General features: G+C 42.3%; 1 protein-coding gene across 1 annotated transcript; it reads right to left on the bottom strand.

The window, feature by feature from the left end:
• Positions 1-530: 530 nt before the first annotated feature.
• Positions 531-19501, bottom strand: LOC116352737 (conserved oligomeric Golgi complex subunit 4). The gene is made up of 19 exons (XM_031811699.1): positions 19299-19501; positions 18806-18888; positions 18408-18522; positions 7028-7202; positions 6238-6431; positions 6042-6147; positions 5771-5928; positions 5623-5681; positions 5357-5490; positions 5146-5264; positions 4775-4941; positions 4456-4621; positions 4168-4230; positions 3935-4048; positions 3585-3677; positions 3424-3507; positions 3215-3316; positions 2728-2856; positions 531-1074 (listed from the first exon to the last, which is right to left on the bottom strand). The coding sequence occupies exons 1-19, from the start codon at positions 19431-19433 to the stop codon at positions 940-942; spliced, it is 2331 nt and encodes a 776-aa protein (XP_031667559.1). The 5' UTR covers positions 19434-19501; the 3' UTR covers positions 531-939.
• Positions 19502-19682: the final 181 nt, after the last annotated feature.

Below are 19682 nucleotides of genomic sequence, written 5' to 3'. Positions count from 1 at the left end.
GAGAGCATAAGGCCAAGATTCAATCTGATCTGCGTTATAGCGCCATTGACATTTAAAGATAATTTCCGATTGAGCCGGCATATACAGCGTTTACAGTGAATGCAATCTCCACAAGAACATTGCCTGGTGCATGGCCAAAAATGGCAGATTGGATTGAATCTAGCCCTAAGACTTTGCCATCTCCATATGTATGGAACATCATGTCAGGAAATATTGGAAAGTAGCAGCTATCAACAGAATTCCATTTTCTAAGATCATGGTCTATCTTCTAGATTAGACTTTGTCATCAGTTAAAATGTGTTATTTATATATTGAATGATGAGTCTAGATCAGCCGTCTGACCTGGTTCTGTTAGTTTGATGGATTCTATGTTAATTACTGGGTCATTTCAGTGTCAGAAAACATAGGCACACCACTCTCCACCAGAGAGTATAGCTCGTCTGTCCCTGCGTGCCCAGTTTCAATATGATGGATTCCGTTAAAGGGCTTTCAATATAAATTAATGACAAAAAAAGACATCTTCGAGAGAACACTTTAATATTTTACATTTAATATGTTACATAATATTCATTAATCCAAGCCAAAAGGCTCAAATCCATAATCCCACTGTTCCACAATCCCATAGTTCCATTACTGCTGTTACTCCTGGCTCTGATTGGCTGTATGAGGTAGAAGTAGCATTAACTACAGATCTAGGATCAGATCACCCTACCTCAAACCTAACTGTAACCATTTGGGGGTAAAACAAATATCTATCACTGTATTTGTAGTTAGGGGCAACCTCTTCCCCCACCTCCTATGAGGCCAGCAGAGGTTAGGACCAACAGGGACTTCCTCTCAGGGGATCCACCTGCACACTCCTCTTTTTCCTCAAAGACCAATCAGCATGAGTCTAGTCCCATGTAACATGTGCACCAGCACATTCTCTGGGTAGCAGGGTTAGAGGCGGAGCCTCTTGATGTCCTCACTGCGGAAATCGATGCGAAGTGCCAGAACCTGCCGGACCTCCACTGGAGTGAGACGCCAAGTTAGAGGACCAGAGTTCGGGCCCCAGTAATCCAGGATCTCTGTTACCTAGAAACACAACAACATACACACAGTTCTGAGAACAGGCCTGTGTATACAGAGACATGAAAGTCTACAAAGTGAGAGGGTCAGTGGTAAATAGATAGTGCATTCGAAAAGTATTCAGACCCCTCAACCTTTTCCACCTTTTGTTACGATACAGCCTTAATCTAAAATTGATTAAATGTTTTTTTTCTTCCCCTAATCAAACTACACACAATACCCCATAATGACAAAGCAAAAACAGGTATAGATTTTTTTTCAAATGTATAAAAAAATGAAAAACAGAAATATTACATTTACATAAGTATTCAGACCTTAGTACTTTTTGAAGCACCTTTGGCAGGCTTACAGCCTCGAGTCTTATTAGGTATGACGCTACAAGCTTGGCACCCCTGTATTTGGGGAGTTTCTCCCATTCTTGTCTGCAGATCCTCTCAAGCTCTATCAGGTTGGATGGGGAGCGTCGCTGCACTGCAATTTTCAAGTCTCTCCAGAGCTGTTCGATTGAGTTTAAGTCCGGACTCTGGCTGGGCCACTCAAGGACATCCTGAGAGCTCTGGAGCAGGTTTTTTATCAAGGATCTCTCTGTACTTTGCTTCGTTCATCTTTCCCTCGATCCTGACTAGTTTCCCAGTCCCTGCCGCTGAAAAACATTCCCACAGCATGATTCCGCCACCACCATGCTTCACCGTAGGGATGGTGCAAGGTTTCCTCCAGACGTGACGCTTGGCATTCAGGCCAAAGATTTCAATCTTGGTTTCATCAGACCAGAGAATCTTGTTTCTCATGGCCTTGATAGTCCTTTAGGTGCCCTTTGGCAAACTCCAAGCGGGCTGTCACATGCCTTTTACTGAGGAATGGCTTCCGTCTCGCCACTCTACCATAAAGTCCTGATTGTTGAAGTCCTGCAGAGATGGTTTTCCTTCTGGAAAGTTCTCCCATCTCCACAGAGGAACTCTGGAGCTCTGTCAGAGTGACCATCGGATTCTTGGTCACCTCCATGACCAAGGCCCTTATCCACCGATTGCACAGTTCGGCCAGCTCTAGGAAGAGACTTGGTGGTTCCAAACTTCTTCCAATTAAGAATGATGGAGGCCACTGTGTTTTTGGGGACCTTCAATGCTGCAGAAATGTTTTGGTACCCTTCCCCAGATCTGTCCCTCGACACAATCATGTCTCAGAGCTGAACGGACAATTCCTTCAACCTCATGGCTTGGTTTTTGCTCTGACATGCACTGTCAACTGTGGGACCTTATATAGACAGGTGCGTGCCTTTCCAAATCATGTCCAATCAATTGAATTTACCACAGGTGGACTCCAATCAAGTTGTAGAAACATCAAGGATGATCAATGGAAACAGGATGCACCTGAGCTCAATTTCGAGTCTCATAGCAAAGGGTCTGAAAATAAGCTGTTTTTTATTCTTAATACATTTGCAAACATTTAAAAAAAAAAAACTGTTTTCGCTTCGTCATTATGGGGTATCGTGTGTAGATTAATAAGGAAAATTATTTAATCAATTTTAGAATAAGGCTATAATGTAACAAAATGTGTAAAAAGTCAAGGAGTCTGAATACTTCCCGAATACACTGTATGTGACCCCAGCTATGTGATTGTCTGTGGGTTGAGAAATGTGTGTGTGTGTATACTGCAGATTACCCGCTCCAGGTTGAGGATGGTGGCCATCTGAGTGAGCCGAGCAAACTTGTCCCTAATAGTCCAGGTGGTGACAGTAGTGAGGTAGGCCACCAGAGAACGCAGCTCCTTATCAAACTGAAGCCCTCCCAGCTAAGGGACAGGTGCAATAAGGGGTTAAAATCAAGAGCATGAAACAGAAAAAAAGGTATCCAGACCAGCAATTAAATATTTAAACAAAGACCACATCAAAAAGGATCAAACAGAGAACATCCCAGAAAAAGAAAGAGGGGATACGTGGCCTGCAATAAAGTGCTTTAGTATCCTTGCACTAAATTATAGCACACACACACACACCGTCTAAAGAGGCAGATGCCAAGGGGAAAGAAGCTTCATCTACCATCCTTCTGGAATCATAAATAAAACATTAAAAGAGGGCCTCTTATCATTACGTCACAGATGTGCATGCGGTAGGTGTGATGCCACCCTGTGGCCAGGCCTGGGATCTCACCCTGCTGAAGGTGCACTTCAGGACGGTCTTCTCCATCTCCATGGAGACCAAACTGGTCATGAGGCTGGTCAGTGTGTCGTAAATAACTGAAGAGAGCCCCGTCTGAGTGAACAAGAGAGAGAGAGATTATAGAAAGGGGAGAAGAGAAAGAGTTTGTAAAATGATAATGTGGGAGATGTATTCCTGAGGCTAAGCAAAAGTATGGTTACCTTGAACTCTGCCATGAGCTGCTCGAGGTTGACGATGAGCTGCTGGACCCAGGGGTCATTGGCCTCGTACTCATTAAACTCCTCCTGCACAAAAAAAAACATTACAGTCACACACTGGGGGGAAAGGGTGTGGCCCAGTGTGTGTGTGTGTGTGTTCGTACCTCCTCTATGCTGTGTGAGATGGACAGGAAGCTGCTGATCCACGGTTTGACCTGAGGCTTGATGGCTGTGGTGTTCAGCTCCGTCAGGCCCTCCTGAGGGTCACAACTGAGTTAGTTCTACTCCATACAGATTAGACACACTGGTGACGTTATGTAGTTGTATATTGTCTATGCATGTAAATTGGTACACAATTCAGTTTATCACTGTGACTTACAAATAAATGTTGCTGCTAGTACTACTACTGTTACTAGTATTTATTGCACAATGAAGTCAAAGACCCCCTTAACACAACTGCACAGAGACAGATCATATGTCACTCTGATCTGAGTACATTTCTGTGTCCTCCAACCTGCAAGAGATCCTTGAACTTGCTGGACGTGTTGACGAGGTCTGACAGACAGCTGTCAATCTTAGCTTGCTCTCCTGATCCCGCCCCCTGAGTGAACAACTTGGAGCAATCACTCTGAGAAAGAGAGAGAGGGGAAAACGTCATCATCTGTGGTATACTACACATAGTGTGTCTTATTGAAATGTTACTCTTTAGAAGACTAAAGAGATGATATAAGCAGTAAGCTAACTCACCTCCAGGTTCCTCTTCAGAGTGGTGATGTTCTCACTACACACCTCCACGTTATTCAGAGTCACCTGGGATAGAAAGAAAGACGGGTGTGAGTGAATGTATGTGTCTGTTGCCTGTTAATCATCAAGAATGCTGCCTTAGTGTGCTCTCTGTGACCAGTTGTGTTTTAGACTGTGTGTGTTTCTTACCAGGAACGATGCCTTGGCATTTTCCGTGCATTCAATGTTCAGTTTGGAGGTAAGTGTTTGTGTGTGTCGGTCAGTGTTTGTGTGTGTACACAAGTCCCTCACCAGGAAGGCAGCCTTGGCGACCTCTGCGCTGTCAATGCCCAGGTTGTTGAACTTGCCCTGCTGCAGGCTGCTCTGCATCAGACTCACTGCACTGCTCACCCCACGCTGGATGTCCTGCAGCGTGGTCGCAGGGAAGCCCTGCCTCAGCTTATTATACAACACCTCCCTGAGAGAGACAGATAGAAAGGGGGGAGAAAGACAGAGCGAAAGAGAAGCATGAGTTGGTGGAAGACAGAGAGAAAAAGGAGGATGTGAGCTGGAATGAGATTCAAGTGAGTGTTCAAATTATTGATTGAGTGTGTGTCTAACTGCTGTCTACCTGAAGTCAGACTCTAGCACTGAGGTTGAGTGGTTGATCATGGCACACAGACAGTCAATGCTGGAGCTGGACAGAGCTCTGCTGATGCACTTCTTCACAATGTAGAAACAGTCATCCACCATGCTGGATGTCAGCTGACCCTTCTCATATGTATCCATAGCTACAGCCTTAGAAGAGAGGGGCAAAGGGAATTAATATAATCATTATTACTATTATGTGGTTACATATGTATACTGTGTATCAAGGGTATTCAAATCTGGGTTTGAGGACTACGACAGCATTGCTGGTTTTCATTATTTTCCTTCTAATGGAGGGGCTGATTCAGGGATAAAATGAAAGCCCCTGCTATATAGTTAGAAGTGGTGGCTAACCTTGCTGACGGTCTCCCTCATGTAGTACTCCTCCATTGGAATGTAGTAGCCAATCAGCTCCTGCATGAGCTGGCCCAGCATGCAGTGTTTCAGCAGTTTCTCCACATTATGCTTGTGCTCTGTAGCAAGAAACAAAGACAACCAAACTTACTAACTTACTTACTACAACATGTGTACAGGGTTTTATAAGTGTGTGTGTTGGGTGTCTTACCTTGGACGATGCCAGGTGTTGCCGTAGCATCCCCGACCTCGAAGTCGGCCATCATGCGACGGCGCAGGAATCTTAAGTAAAGCTCCGACCTGGCATTCATCAGAGTGACTTCCAGTAATACAGGATCCAGCTCCCTACACACACACAGGTGAAACACAGGTGAAACGCATCATAAATACGCATAGTACACATTCATTGCCCTCCACACCAAAAGATGACATTGAGTAATGCTGTTGAAATAAAGTAGGCTGAACTGTCACACTGACCTGGGTTCAATCCTCTCAGTGGGCACACTCTTCATCATGCTGCTCTGGACGATCTGAAACTGCAAGCAGAAACATTCAATTTAATAACACTTTCTTAGCATAGTCTGTAATATAAAGATCTAATGAATTGAATGCAATCGACACAGACCTTGTTGTGGTAGTCTCTCTGTTGGATGAACTTGTCAACTACTTTCTGGGCCTGTCGGTCACACTCCTGCTGCAGGTGAGTGATGAGAGTATACAGGTAGCCTGGACCGTAGTACGTCTCTACGATGGGCTGGTGGGTCTCCACAACACGAGCTATGCCTGAAACACACACTAAATATTTTCCACCAATTCTATTTTCCTATACATACACACAAACCAACACGTTTACAGACATGTCTAAAAAGACATCATCATTATGGTCAGTTCCTCACCCTCCAGCAGCAGAGTCAGGGTGTCAGCAAAGACCAGGGCAGCTCTCCTCTCTCCCAGCTCTCCTCCCACAGCCAAGAGCAGGTTCTCATCTGCTTTAGAGGCCAGCTGAGAAAGAGAAAAAAGACAACCGTGAAGAAACAAATGCACAAGCATTAACGCTCACACACACACTATTGCATGGACAACCCCACTCACCTGGCTGCAGAGGTACTGGCCAAAGCGAGCCAGGCCTTGCTCGTGGAGGCCAAGCAGAGGGAAGATTTTAAAGAATCTTTCCACCTGCGCCAGATCACCCCTGGTAACAGCCTCATCCAGTCTGTCCGCAACCAGGACTTTCAATCGCTGCTCTGCCTCTTGAAGCATGGCCAGGCTAGCGTCCACAGCACTGCCTGAGCAGAAAATAGTATCAAAGACCGCACAGAACACGTTAGAAGGGACTGTGACAAAAACTGAAAGCAATGCAGATCTTACTTTCTGCACATTACCTGATGTGCTTCCCTGATTTCCTGAACTTTCCAATGCATTTCAGTAACTTTGATCCAAATTCAAAAATGTTTTACACCTTTCCCATATTAAAGTCATTTGACATATTTTCTTATTATCCCACATCAGTGCATCCCTACAAAATATTAACGTCTAAAACAAGATAGAAAGTATGTAGAAATGATAATGGACTTTCCTATTTTTAAATAACTAATAATCATTTATTTTGACAAAACAAAAATCGATCCCCAAAAAAACTGCGGCCCTCGGTTGAATTTAGAAATCCCAATGCGGCCCTCGACTCAAAATGATGTGTGAAGTGTAATGTGAGTAGGGTTGCAAAATTATAGGAACTTTCAATACATTTCCTGGATTTCCAGAAATCCTGTTTGGAGGATTCTGGATTTTCAGCTCATTCCAACCAGGTTTCCTGGAAAACTATGGAAATTATAAAAAATTCCCGGAATTTTACAACCCTAGTGAGTTATCAAATTTCCCTTACTCTCTTCTCCTTGGCGACTTAGCTCAATGACTGATTGGTCGAGAGAAAGGTAGCGGTGGATGTGGGCAGCAGCCTGTTCATAGTCCTCATTGTGTAGCGCCGTCTGAACGCCGTCTGTACAGAACTTCAGGTCCAGGATGTCATCAGCCCGCTGGATAACCTTATAAAGCCTGGTCTGTGAACACACATACAAACAGTGCGTGATTACATCACTCATTGGAGCTGATCGGAACATAATTTTATATCCTAATCCCTCTCTTAACTATGTCTACACACATACAGTAAGTGTGTGATTAGCTTGGTTTCGATGCGAATGTTCAAAAATCTGCATTAAGAAGATATATGCATTTTCACACCAGTGGGAAACTGACTTATTGCGGATAAAAATCTGTGCGTGATGATGTAGTGCACACAAAATGTAAATTTTTGCTTAAGTTGTCATGTACTGAATTTTTAAAAAAGTGAAAGTTCAATGTGTTTCCATTGCATTTCCAACTAGTTTTGTCATAAAAACTGTTGCGTTAAATAGCAAATGTGCCTGCTCTGGTCTTGGCACGTGCGCTCTAGCCAACAGTTTGCAGATACATCTAGGCTAGTCTACATGAGATTATTTTGGATAAGAGCTAGAATATTTTTATTTGTCAAATAGCAGTTAAGCATTGATCATCATGTGACCAGAATAAGAACCTCAATATTTATTGTAAAGGAGTATCAAGCTCATCTCCATGCACTTTCATCACACTGTGAAATTCATCATAACTTATTTCCACACACCATATCATTGCATGACTCCAAGTTTACCGCATTATGGATGGTCACCACTACCAACACCCCATAATATCTGGCCTTCTGCCCTCCCTAAATCGTGGCATTGAACGGTTCAGCAGACTTTTAGCCCTCAATAACTGGCTATGAGACTAATGCAGATCTGTGGGTGTAACATTTATTGACAATATTTATACCTTCTGGAAACAAAGCTCTTTTTATAAGGAGGATGGGTCCCAGCCAAATAGTTTGGGTTCCTGGATCCTTTCACAGCATTACAATGACCCAAAGCATTACCAAGATAATGACTTATCAATGAACCAAAGCCCAGCTCAGTTAATCCCTACCATTGTGTCAATGAGTTGTCAAAATTCTTCAGCAAATTAACATTATCTCAGGGATGTTGGAAGACAAATTCAGTTACCTACATTGTATTTCCCTCTTACTGCTTCTGCTGATCCCAAAACTATTGTATGCAGTAATCATGTGCCTATGAACCAGATTTCTACTGTTACCTACTGAGCCAGTGTAGGAAATCCACTGTGTGCAGCTCACCCTGCACTAACATAAATAACATAAGCATGTATACTTCTGCTAAGCTCACCAGTAAAGCAATGCAAACAATCAAGCATCCCAGAAAAGTGCTAAAAATGTTAAGCTACATATGTTAAGAAACAAGGTTAATGAAATTGTCAGGGGTTCACCTTGGGGTCATGATAGGGGCTGTATCAAATGTTTGATGTATTATAATAATTGATTATGCTTATGTTGTATTAATATTTATGGGGTCCTAGACTACAGATGAACTAATATATATTCATTATAAAGGTTTAATATTGTTCCAGCCTTTTCTAAATCTCTGCCTCTTATAAAGAAACTGTCTGAGAAATGTGTGACAGACAAAACTCTGCAGGGGAGTGTAAGAGATAAGAGACTAGTCAGACATTCCACTATAAATCAACTTGGGGAGTGGACATTTACTGCTATTTTAGATAACACTAAAACTCTTGTTTATATAGCTGTGTAGGCATGGTTTTGGTCTCATGAGTAGAAGGTAATGACGTAGGCAGTGACATCACTAAGATATATGACTGTAGGAATAATAAAACAACTCGGACCCTTTTCTATTTTGCAGAACTTACTCGGAAACATATGTGCATACGTGAAATGAATGATTGATGATTTTTATTTTATTTGTTAGAAGTAATTCAGCGACAATTACCCATTACTAGTTATTTTATTTTGGAGAGGTGGCTTGACGAGGCTGTCTGAGGCTACCCTCACAAGAGTAACTGTTCAGCTTGCCTGGTAGAAAGCTCATCAAATTCAGATTTGAGTAGTTGGCGCTCTTTATGCAGATCAGAGGAAGGATCCGTAGCATACTTCTCATCCAATGTGGCTATGGATTCGCTCAGGTCCCGAAGTTGCTGAGAGCGAACTCTGTTTTGGTTGGCTGTATATGAAATAATTTGGCCACGTAGGTATGCTTTGAGAGACTCCCATATGGTAGATCAAGACATACCTGGTGTTGAATTCATTTCTAGGAATAAGGTGATTTCAGAAGAAAATGAAATTGACAAACGCCTTATCTGAGAGTAAAATGGGGTTAAGACGCCATTGATAATACATAAGAGGTCGCTGGGGAAACTCTAGTTCAAGCACTTATGGTGAATGGTCAGAAATAACAATACTCTCGTAAGTACACCGCCGAAGACTAGGCAGAAGTTTTTTTGTCCAAAAAGAAGTAATCAATCCGGGAGTATGTTTGATGAACATGAGAATAAAAAGGAATACTGTCTATCTGTAGGATGTAGGAAACGCCAGGCCTCAAATATAGCATATTTCTGAAGAAAAGATTGAATAAGTAGGGCACATTTAGACGGGCCTGTAGTTCTTCGTGAGGACTTGTCAAGAACTGGGGACATTTTACAGTTGAAATCCCCCTTAAAATCAACAAATGAGAATCTAAATTGGGTATAGCAGATAAAAAGGAATAAATTAAACTTGTGTCATCCCAATTGGGAGCATAAACACTAGCCAAAACAAGAGGGGTAGAAAACAGTTTACCGGTTACTGTGACATATCGTCCCTTAGGATCAGCAATAACCTCAGAAGCTACAAAGGGAGTAGATTTATCAACCAAAATGGCAGCACCTCTTGATTTACTATGAAAGTTAGAGTGGAACACTTGACCAACCCAGTCCCTACGCATCCTAAAATGCTCACCAGTCCTCAAGTGAGTCTCTTGTAGAAATGCAACATTTGCATTCAAACCCTTTTGAAGTGTGTCAACACCCTCTTACGCTTCACAGGGTTGTTAACCCCTTTGATGTTCCACGAAATGTACTTGATCGCATTATTTCGGCCCCCCTGGGCATTCCCGTTATACAATCCTGTCATTAGAACATAGAGTGGAAAAGCAATGAGCGCCCAAAAAACCCAGAATAACTTGGCTCAGTGTAATAATGTACGGTGCAAGATGTTTGGAAAAAGTACAGAACAAAAAACTAAAAAGACAGAATGACAACATTAGAACTGAACAATTCAACCTGCCCCCCCACCCCCCATAGTACCTCCCCGAACGAGGTACAAGCTTAAATAGAACATGTTCTCTTCGCACAGTATGTCTGTGAGAGTGCGGTCTTAAACCTAAACCCACAGTCCCGCTCTTTAAAGTCACGTTTTGTTAGTGGATCAAGCAGCAAAAAGAGAAAAAAATTAAGTGAATCCCTTGTGCAAAATAAATTACAAAAGCACCACTTGTAGATGTATATAATTATATTCACAGTCTTATAACAGGCATTGAGAGAGAAAAAAAAATATATATATAAAGGCTCTCACCAAAAACCTAATTTGAAGTAAGGAAATCGTAGTAAGACAATAAAACAATATATATATATATAAAAAGTATTTAGTCAGCCACCAATTGTGCAAGTTCTCCTACTTAAAAAGATGAGAGAGGCCTGTAATTTTCATCATAGGTACACTTCAACTATGACAGACAAAATGAGAAGAAAAAGAAAATCCAGAAAATCACATTGTAGGATTTTTAATGAATTTATTTGCAAATTATGGTGGAAAATAAGTATTTGGTCACCTACAAACAAGCAAGATTTTTGGCTCTCACAGACCTGTAACTTCTTCTTTAAGATGCTCCTCTGTCCTCCACTTGTTACCTGTATTAATGGCACCTGTTGGAACTTGTTATCAGTATAAAAGACACCTGTCCACAACCTCAAACAGTCACATTCCAAACTCCACTATGGCCAAGACCAAAGAGCTGTCAAAGGACACCAGAAACAAAATTGGAGACCTGCACCACCAATCTGCAATAGGTAAGCAGCTTGGTTTGAAGAAATCAACTGTGGGAGCAATTATTAGGAAATGGAAGACATACAAGACCACTGATAATCTTCCTCGATCTGGGGCTCCACGCAAGATCTCACCCCGTGGGGTCAAAATGATCACAAGAACAGTGAGCAAAAATCCCAGACCTAGTGAATGACCTGCAGAGAGCTGGGACCAAAGTAACAAAGCCTACCATCAGTAACACACTACGCCGCCAGGGACTCAAATCATGCTGTACCAGACGTGTCCCCCTGCTTAAGCCAGTACATGTCCAGGCCAGTCTGAAGTTTGCTAGAGAGCATTTGGATGATCCAGAAGAAGATTGGGAGAATGTCATATGGTCAGATGAAACCAAAATATAACTTTTCAGTAAAAACTCAACTCGTCGTGTTTGGAGGACAAAGAATGCTGAGTTGCATCCAAAGAACACCATACCTACTGTGAAGCATGGGGGTGGAAACATCATGCTTTGGGGCTGTTTTTCTGCAAAGGGACCAGGACGACTGATCCGTGTAAAGGAAAGAATGAATGGGGCCATGTATCGTGATATTTTGAGTGAAAACCTCCTTCCATCAGCAAGGGCATTGAAGATGAAACGTGGCTGGATCTTTCAGCATGACAATGATCCCAAACACACCGCCCGGGCAACGAAGGAGTGGCTTCGTAAGAAGCATTTCAAGGTCCTGGAGTGGCCTAGCCAGTCTCCAGATCTCAACCCCATAGAAAATCTTTGGAGGGAGTTGAAAGTCCGTGTTGCCCAGCAACAGCCCCAAAACATCACTGCTCTAGAGGAGATCTGCGAGGAGGAATGGGCCAAAATACCAGCAACAGTGTGTGAAAACCTTGTGAAGACTTACAGAAAACATTTGACCTCTGTCATTGCCAACAAAGGGTATATAATAAAGTATTGAGATAAACTTTTGTTATTGACCAAATACTTATTTTCCACCATAATTTGCAAATAAATTCATTAAAAATCCTACAATATGATTTTCTAGATTTTTTTTCTTCTCATTTTGTCTGTCATAGTTGAAGTGTACCTATGATGAAAATGACAAGCCTCTCTCATCTTGATAAGTGGAAGAACTTGCACAATTGGTGGCTGACTAAATACTTTTTTGCCCCACTGTGTGTGTGTGTGTGTATATATATATATATATATATATATATAATAATTGTCTAGTTGACGCTGAGACAACTTACAATCAAGACCAAAAAACTACGTGTGCGCAACGTAAATGGGCATAAATGACGCTCAAAACTTTTAAAATTGAAGTGAAGTCCCCCAAAAACGTGTAGCCTTAGGAAACATTTACTGTGTCAATGCAAACAGATGCAGTAAACAAATAACCAAAAATATTTTGAGTCACTGAGACACTATGTAAACAAACTGAAAAGGTGAACGAGACAGCGTAGAAACACAGGTGTTGAGTAAAACCTTAATACAATTAAATTAAAATGACTGAATGCTTGTAAGGCAAGCACTCTAGATGATCAAAACATTAGATCACATCAAATAAGCCTGAATGGGCTCGCCAACTCCCCAACTATACAAGACTAGCATGTTATAACTAAACATAATTGTACCACAGGTGGGCTACTTACCATCCACAGTTCACAAGCAACAGTTGCTGAACTATGAGCAAGTTCAAGACTTCTTGATGTGATGTTGAATGTGAGCCATAGCCTCATCCGGAGAATCAAATGTGTAGTCTTTACCATCAGTCTTTGCCATAAACTGGCCGGGAATCGCAGTCCATACTTCACACCTGGATGGTCCCATAGTAGTCGTTTGGCCTGTCCGAAAGCTGCGTGCTGCCTGGAAACAGTGGGGGAGTAGTCCTGGTAGATGGAGAAGCTCTGTCCTTGAAAGCTCAGAGTGGTGTTGCGGGCTCGTCTGAGAATCTCCATCTTCTCATGGAACAAGTGCACTCTAAGAATTATGTCACGGGGCCTCTCACCATCCTGGGGCTTTGGGCGCAGCGACCGGTGGGCACGATCAATCCACGGCGTCTCCAGACTCTGTCACGTCGGTCACGTGCTCAGTGTGAACCTGCTTTCATCTGTGAAGAGCACAGGGCGCCAGTGGCAAATTTGCCCATCTTGGTATTCTCTGGCAAATGCCAAACGTCCTGCAAGGTGTTGGGCTGTAAGCACAACCCCCACCTGTGGACATCGGGCCCTCATACCACCCTCATGGAATCTGTTTCTGACAGTTTGAGCAGACACATGCACATTTGTGGCCACCTAGAGGTCATTTTGCAGGGCTCTGGCAGTGCTCCTCCTGCTCCTCCTTGCACAAAGGCGGAGGTAGCGGTCCTGCTGCTGGGTTGTTGCCCTCCTCCACGTCTCCTGATGTACTGGCCTGTCTCCTGGTAGCGCCTCCATGCTCTGGACACTACGCTGACAGACACAGCAAACCTTCTTGCCACAGCTCGCATTGATGTGCCATCCTGGATGAGCTGCACTACCTGAGGCACTTGTGTGGGTTGTAGACTCCGTCTCATCCTACCACTAGAGTGAAAGCACCGCCAGCATTCAAAAGTGACCAAAACATCAGCCAGGAAGCATAGGAACTGAGAAGTGGTCTGTGGTCACCACCTGCAGAACCACTCCTTTATTGGAGGTGTCTTACTAATTGCCTATAATTTCCACCTGTTGTCTATTCAATTTGCACAACAGCATGTGAAATGTATTGTCAATCAGTGTTGCTTCCTAAGTGGACAGTTTGATTTCACAGAAGTGTGCTTGACTTAGAGTTACATTGTGTTGTTTAAGTGTTCCCTTTATTTTTTTGAGCAGTGTATATATGCAGGCCTCAGCCACTACCCTGAGAGCACTTGATTCAGTATATCATGCAGCCCTCAGGTTCATTACAAATCAAAAACGTCTAACACATCATTGTGATCTCTACAGCGCTGTTGGCTGGTCGTCATTGACCTTGCATAGGCTTAAACACTGGTATACACTGATTTATAAGGCCATATTGGGTAAAATGCTCTGTTCTTTTTTTAGTCAGGTCAGTATCAGTTCTTTTTTGGTCAGGTCAGTAAATAAATATCAATTAGGGTCCCATTCTGATTTGCTTCTAACAGTACTAAAAATTAGAACAGGTCATGGTAGAAATAGTTTTAGTTACTTAGCACCGTGGTCCTGGAATTCTCTCCTGAACATTTTAAAATGTGATGATCTAGTTTCGTTGGTGGAGTTTAAACACTTGATCGATGTATATATCATAGAAAAGTGTCATTTGTTTTAGGGCAGCTGTTTTTAGTCAAGATGTTTGTGTTTTTAATGTAATATGTAATTGTTGTACTGTACGTGTGTTTATAGTTTTGTTTTGTCTGAAACGTTCCCCCTGCTGCTATTGGACCAGGTCTCTCTTGGAAAAGAGATATCATCTCAATGAGAAAAAGCTGTATAAATAAAAAAATAATAAAATAAATAAATACTGAGTTTAAATCTACTTGGCTAAGGTGTATGTAAACTTCCGACTTCAACTGTAGATCAAAGCACAGGGAAGAAACATGTAGGATTTACTGTAGTAGATGTGGAAGGTGATATTGAGGTTATTCGGCCCCTACCAGACCATTTATCAGCGCAACAGGGAGATTTATTAGCTCTGACCACAGCTTGTGAATTGGGGGAAGGTAAGGCCTTTACTGTCTACTCAGACTCAGCATATGTTATTGAGGTTTGTTTGTCATGGTGTGGGATTTGGAGAGCAAGAGAGTTTACTAATACCACAGGCACGCCTATTAATAACAGACCTTATGTTGAACAGTTGATTGAAGCTATGTGAAAATCTAACACATTGGCTATTGTTAAGGTTGATGCACACACGGGTTTGTGTGAATATCCTAGAATTGGTCACAGCATAGCTGATGAGGCGGCCAAATTGGCTGTTTCCCGTTGTCACACACATGCATTCTATTTTTAGTCGTTTGTGTCATCTGAAACTACGAATCTTGAGAAACAGCAGCAGGCTGATATTCTCAAATCACCAATTGTGGAGGGAGAGAGGGTGTGCTCCCTGTCCTAGGTCTAGCTTATTGTTACATCTTTTTTTCTGGGATGCCCTGTTTACCATCAACCATGATCTTTGATATTTGCCGATTGGCTCATGGAGAGAGCCATTCGTCAAAGGGGGATATTTAGTAGGAGGTGAAGATTTCGGCACAATGGTTTTGCCAAAATTTGAATCAGCACGTAAAAGGACAGAAGCAGAGGGCCGAGACCAAAAGCCAGAAGAACCAACAAAGGGTTCACAGAACCTGAAGAGTCATCAGATGTCGAGGACACCATCATACACACACACACACACACACACTATGGTTGTGAAACAAGAAAATCGCAACCATGGAAACACACATACAGGGTAATTATTGCTTTCCAAATCCTACTTGTTCCCTTTGTGGACAGGGATGTGGAGAATAATAAATGGGTGGAAGCAGTGACAGACATAGGATTACAGGGGAAGGGGAACACATCTGGCACACGGGTAATGATTTTCCAGAAACCCACCTCCACAGCCTTACTGTGGGGAACCAATTGGAAAGAATGATTTTGGATGTGAATTACTCCATTTTATGCAAAGGAACAATACTAGGGTTTGACAAAGAAACAGCTATTATACTACTCTGATGTTGGTCACTAAGGGGAAGGAAGCAGCATGGGAAGGTGGATTATGCAATAAGACAAATGGTAATAGTTCAGATGCAGCTAAAGAATTTAAGAAAGGTGAGCCAATTGAGACTAAATGGCCAAAAACTCCCCCTGTTTGTATCTGCAACTCAGGGAATGCGGATGTAGGAAACACAACTAATTGCCTGTCTTACACAGGCCTAAAAACAGATACCAGTAGTATTGATGTACTGGATGGACAACAATTGATAACTAGGGTAAATGTGTCAAACATAGGCAAAGGCATGGAGACACCTCCGGATCATCTCTGGATCTGTGGGGGTGATGGCTACATTTTCCTCCCCAGGGGATGGAAAGGGTGTTATTTGGGGAAAACTGAACTGACAGTAGCAACATTACTTGCTTCTGAGTTGCTGAACAGTTCTTTGCAAATTAGTTTCAGATCAAATGGCAGAGCTAAAAGAGCAGTGGCTCAAAATAATGAAGCTTATGGACATCTGCCGTCTCAGCCCTAGTAATCTTTCCGGGTGCAGGAGTTGTAGTAAAGGGTAAGGGGATTAACAATTTGACATACTCCATGCAGGCCCTTACTAATTTCATAGTACAGTGTTTTACTCAGTTGTCACTAAATGTGCAGAATTTGAAGGCAGTAGTGACCAGAGATGAAATGGCACATATTGGCTAAAGACAGAGGGGCCTATAGGTCCCTGGGAATAGACGATGAGGATGCTCAAATAGCTGACCAATCAGACTGTTACCAACCCCCAGTAAATTTTTTGGGAAAAAAATGGTGTTTGACCAGATACAATACTATGTTCCAGTAAACAAATTGACAACAGACGTTCAGCACGCTTATAGGGAAGGACATTCAACAAGCACAGCACTTACACAAATGACTGATGATTGGCTGAGAGAAATTGATAATAAAAATATTGTGGGGGGCTGTTTTGTTATACTTCAGTGCGGCTTTTGACACTATAGTCTGCTGGAAAAACGTATGCGTTATGGTTTTACACCCCGCTATACTGTGGATAAGGAGTTACCGGTCTAACAGAACACAGAGGGTGATCTTTAATGGAAGCCTCTCCAACATAATCCAGGTAGAATCAGGAATCAGGGCAGCTGTCTAGGCCCCTTAATTTTTTCAAACTTTACTAAAGACATGCCAGTGGCTTTGAGTAAAGCCAGTGTGTCTATGTATGCGGATGACTCAACACTATACATGTCAGCTACTACAGCAACTGAAATGACTGCAACACTTAAAGAGGTGCAGTTAGTTTCAGAATGGGTGGCAAGAAATAAGTTAGTGCTAAATATTTCAAAAACTAAAAGCACTGTATTTGGGACAAATCATTCACTAAACCTCAACTAAATTTTGTAATGAATAATGTGGAAATTGAACAGGTTGAGGTGACTAAACTGCTTGCAGTAACCCTGGATTCTAAACTGTCATGGTCAAAACATATTTGATACAACAGTAGCTACGATGGGGAGAAGTCTATCCATAATAAAGCTCTTTGCCTTCTTAACAGCACTATCAATAAGGCAAGTCCCACAGGACCTAGTTTTGTCACACCTGGACTACTGTTCAGTCATGTGCACAAAGAGGGACTTGCAATTGCAATTGGGTCAGAACAGGGTAGCACGGCTGGCCCTTGGATGTACACAGAGAGCTAACATTAACAATATGCATGTCAATCTCTCCTGGCTCAAAGTGGAGGAGATATTGACTTCATCACTATTTGTATTTGTGAGAGATATTGACATGTTGAATGCGTCTGTTTGAACTACTGGCACACAGCTCGGACACCCTTGCATACACCCACAAGACATGGCACCAGAGGTCTCTTCACAGTCCCGAAGTCAAAAACAGACTATGGGAGGTGCACAGTACTACATAGAGCCATGACTACATGGAACTCTATTCCACATCAAGTAACTCATGCAAGCAGTAAAATTTGATTTAAAAAACAAATAAAAACACACCTTATGGAACAGCGGGACTATGAAGAGACAGACACATGCATGCACACACATGATAACATACGCACTATACACACACGTACACATGGATTTTGTGTTGTAGATGTGGTAGTAGAGAAGTGGCCTGAGGGCACACAGGCCACAGCAGCAGCCAATGGGGATCCATAATAAATACAAATAAAATTTTCAATATTTGCACATAAAGGCATTTCCCCCGCCATTTCTCACATTCTTTTTTTTATAGACACAAAAAATCCACCATGTCAAATGAACAAATTATCCGTTTGCATTTTTTTAAATTGTACTGAAACTTCCTGTTTCCATCACAGCTGTCGCAATTTTTTAAATTGTAATTATTCGCCTACCTCCTCATGCCTTTTGCACACAATGTATATAGACTCCCCTTTTTTTTCTACTGTGTTATTGACTCCATGTGTAACTCTGTGTTGTCTGTTCACACTGCTATGCTTTATCTTGGCCAGGTCGCAGTTGCAAATGAGAACTTGTTCTCAACTTGCCTACCTGGTTAAATAAAGGTGAAATAAAAATATTTAAAAAACTCGTATAAAAACTATGGACGGAAAAGTGCTTTCCGTGAGTGAGTCTATATGGGTGTAAATAGCATGTCTGTAGATAGTACCTTCGCCAGGTCTAGCTGGCGGACTTTGCTGCTGACATTCTCTGCCAGGCTGCAGGTGAAGGTAATCATGCCAGACAGCTGACTGGCATCTCCTCCTATCAGCTGCAGGTTGGGCCTGGGGGACAATGTGACAGGAGAATTGATATTGGATTAGACATGGTATTTATCTCAATAGTCTACCATAGCTTTCACAACTAATCTCCTTTCCTTCATCTATAATGATCTGAAATGGTTGAAATCACAGTGGTGAATATCTACCAGATATTGCTTTCCCCAGAGTCCATCTCTTCCACACCAGTGCAAATGAAGAAAAGGAGATAAGGAATGGAAACTTCTAGATTATTGTGATGTACTCAGACAGTGAAACTTCTCTCCCTCTCTAAAGTACACACACTTACCCCATCCTTTGAAGAGCGAGCATCTTGGTGTCAATGTTCCCCTGCTGCCCAACCAACTTCTCCAGCTCAGTCTCCACCTTTTTCTGTGGTAGATGAACACACAAAGCTTTAATGTGTCATTCATCTTCAATAGATAAAGGCAATGGATAATTAAGGAATAAGACCCGAGGAGGTGTGGTATATAACCAACATACCACGGCTAAGGGCTGTTCTTAAGAACGCAGAGTGCCCTTAGCCGTGGTATATGAACCCCGAGGTCCTTTACTGCTATTATAAACTGGTTACCAACGTAATTCGAACAGTAAACAAGCATTTTTTTTATCATACCCATTTGTATACGGCCAATCAGCATTCAGGGCTTGAACCACCCAGCTTATAAGGCAGATAGAGTATAATGCCAAAAGAAAAATGCTTCTGGTTTAGCTAGCTATGCTAACACAGTCTATGGGAACATCTTTGCATCCCTACAGCTGCCCGCTGGAAGAATTCTCACCTCCTCGGTGCAGAGCTGCTGGTAGACCCGCTCCAGATCATCCAGCTCCGTCAGTGCTGAGATAGCCTCCATGCTCACGGCATATACACATGCAGAATCGCATCGCTTCACTGCTATGGGGCTGCTCTCTGCCATCTTTTTCTCACATAAACAGAAAACGTGTCACTTCCGCGTTCGCTCGCGCAGTAAGTGCACGGGCACATTTCCTATAGCCGTTAAGCGTCGCTATTTTAGCAGGATTTAGCAATTGGAATTTTTGTTTGTTGACGATTTTTGTATGCATTCATTCTAAATAAATATATTGCCATTCAATTCCCTATGTGCCATGTCTGTACTTGAAGTACTGGAATTCAGCATGTCTTCACCAAAACTCCAAATAACAGT

This window comes from Oncorhynchus kisutch, linkage group LG3 (assembly GCF_002021735.2).
Source record: "Oncorhynchus kisutch isolate 150728-3 linkage group LG3, Okis_V2, whole genome shotgun sequence".
Classification (NCBI taxonomy): Eukaryota; Metazoa; Chordata; class Actinopteri; order Salmoniformes; family Salmonidae; genus Oncorhynchus; species Oncorhynchus kisutch.
The sequence above is the reverse complement of the archived record's forward strand: the minus strand, read 5'-3'. Positions and strand labels throughout refer to the sequence as shown.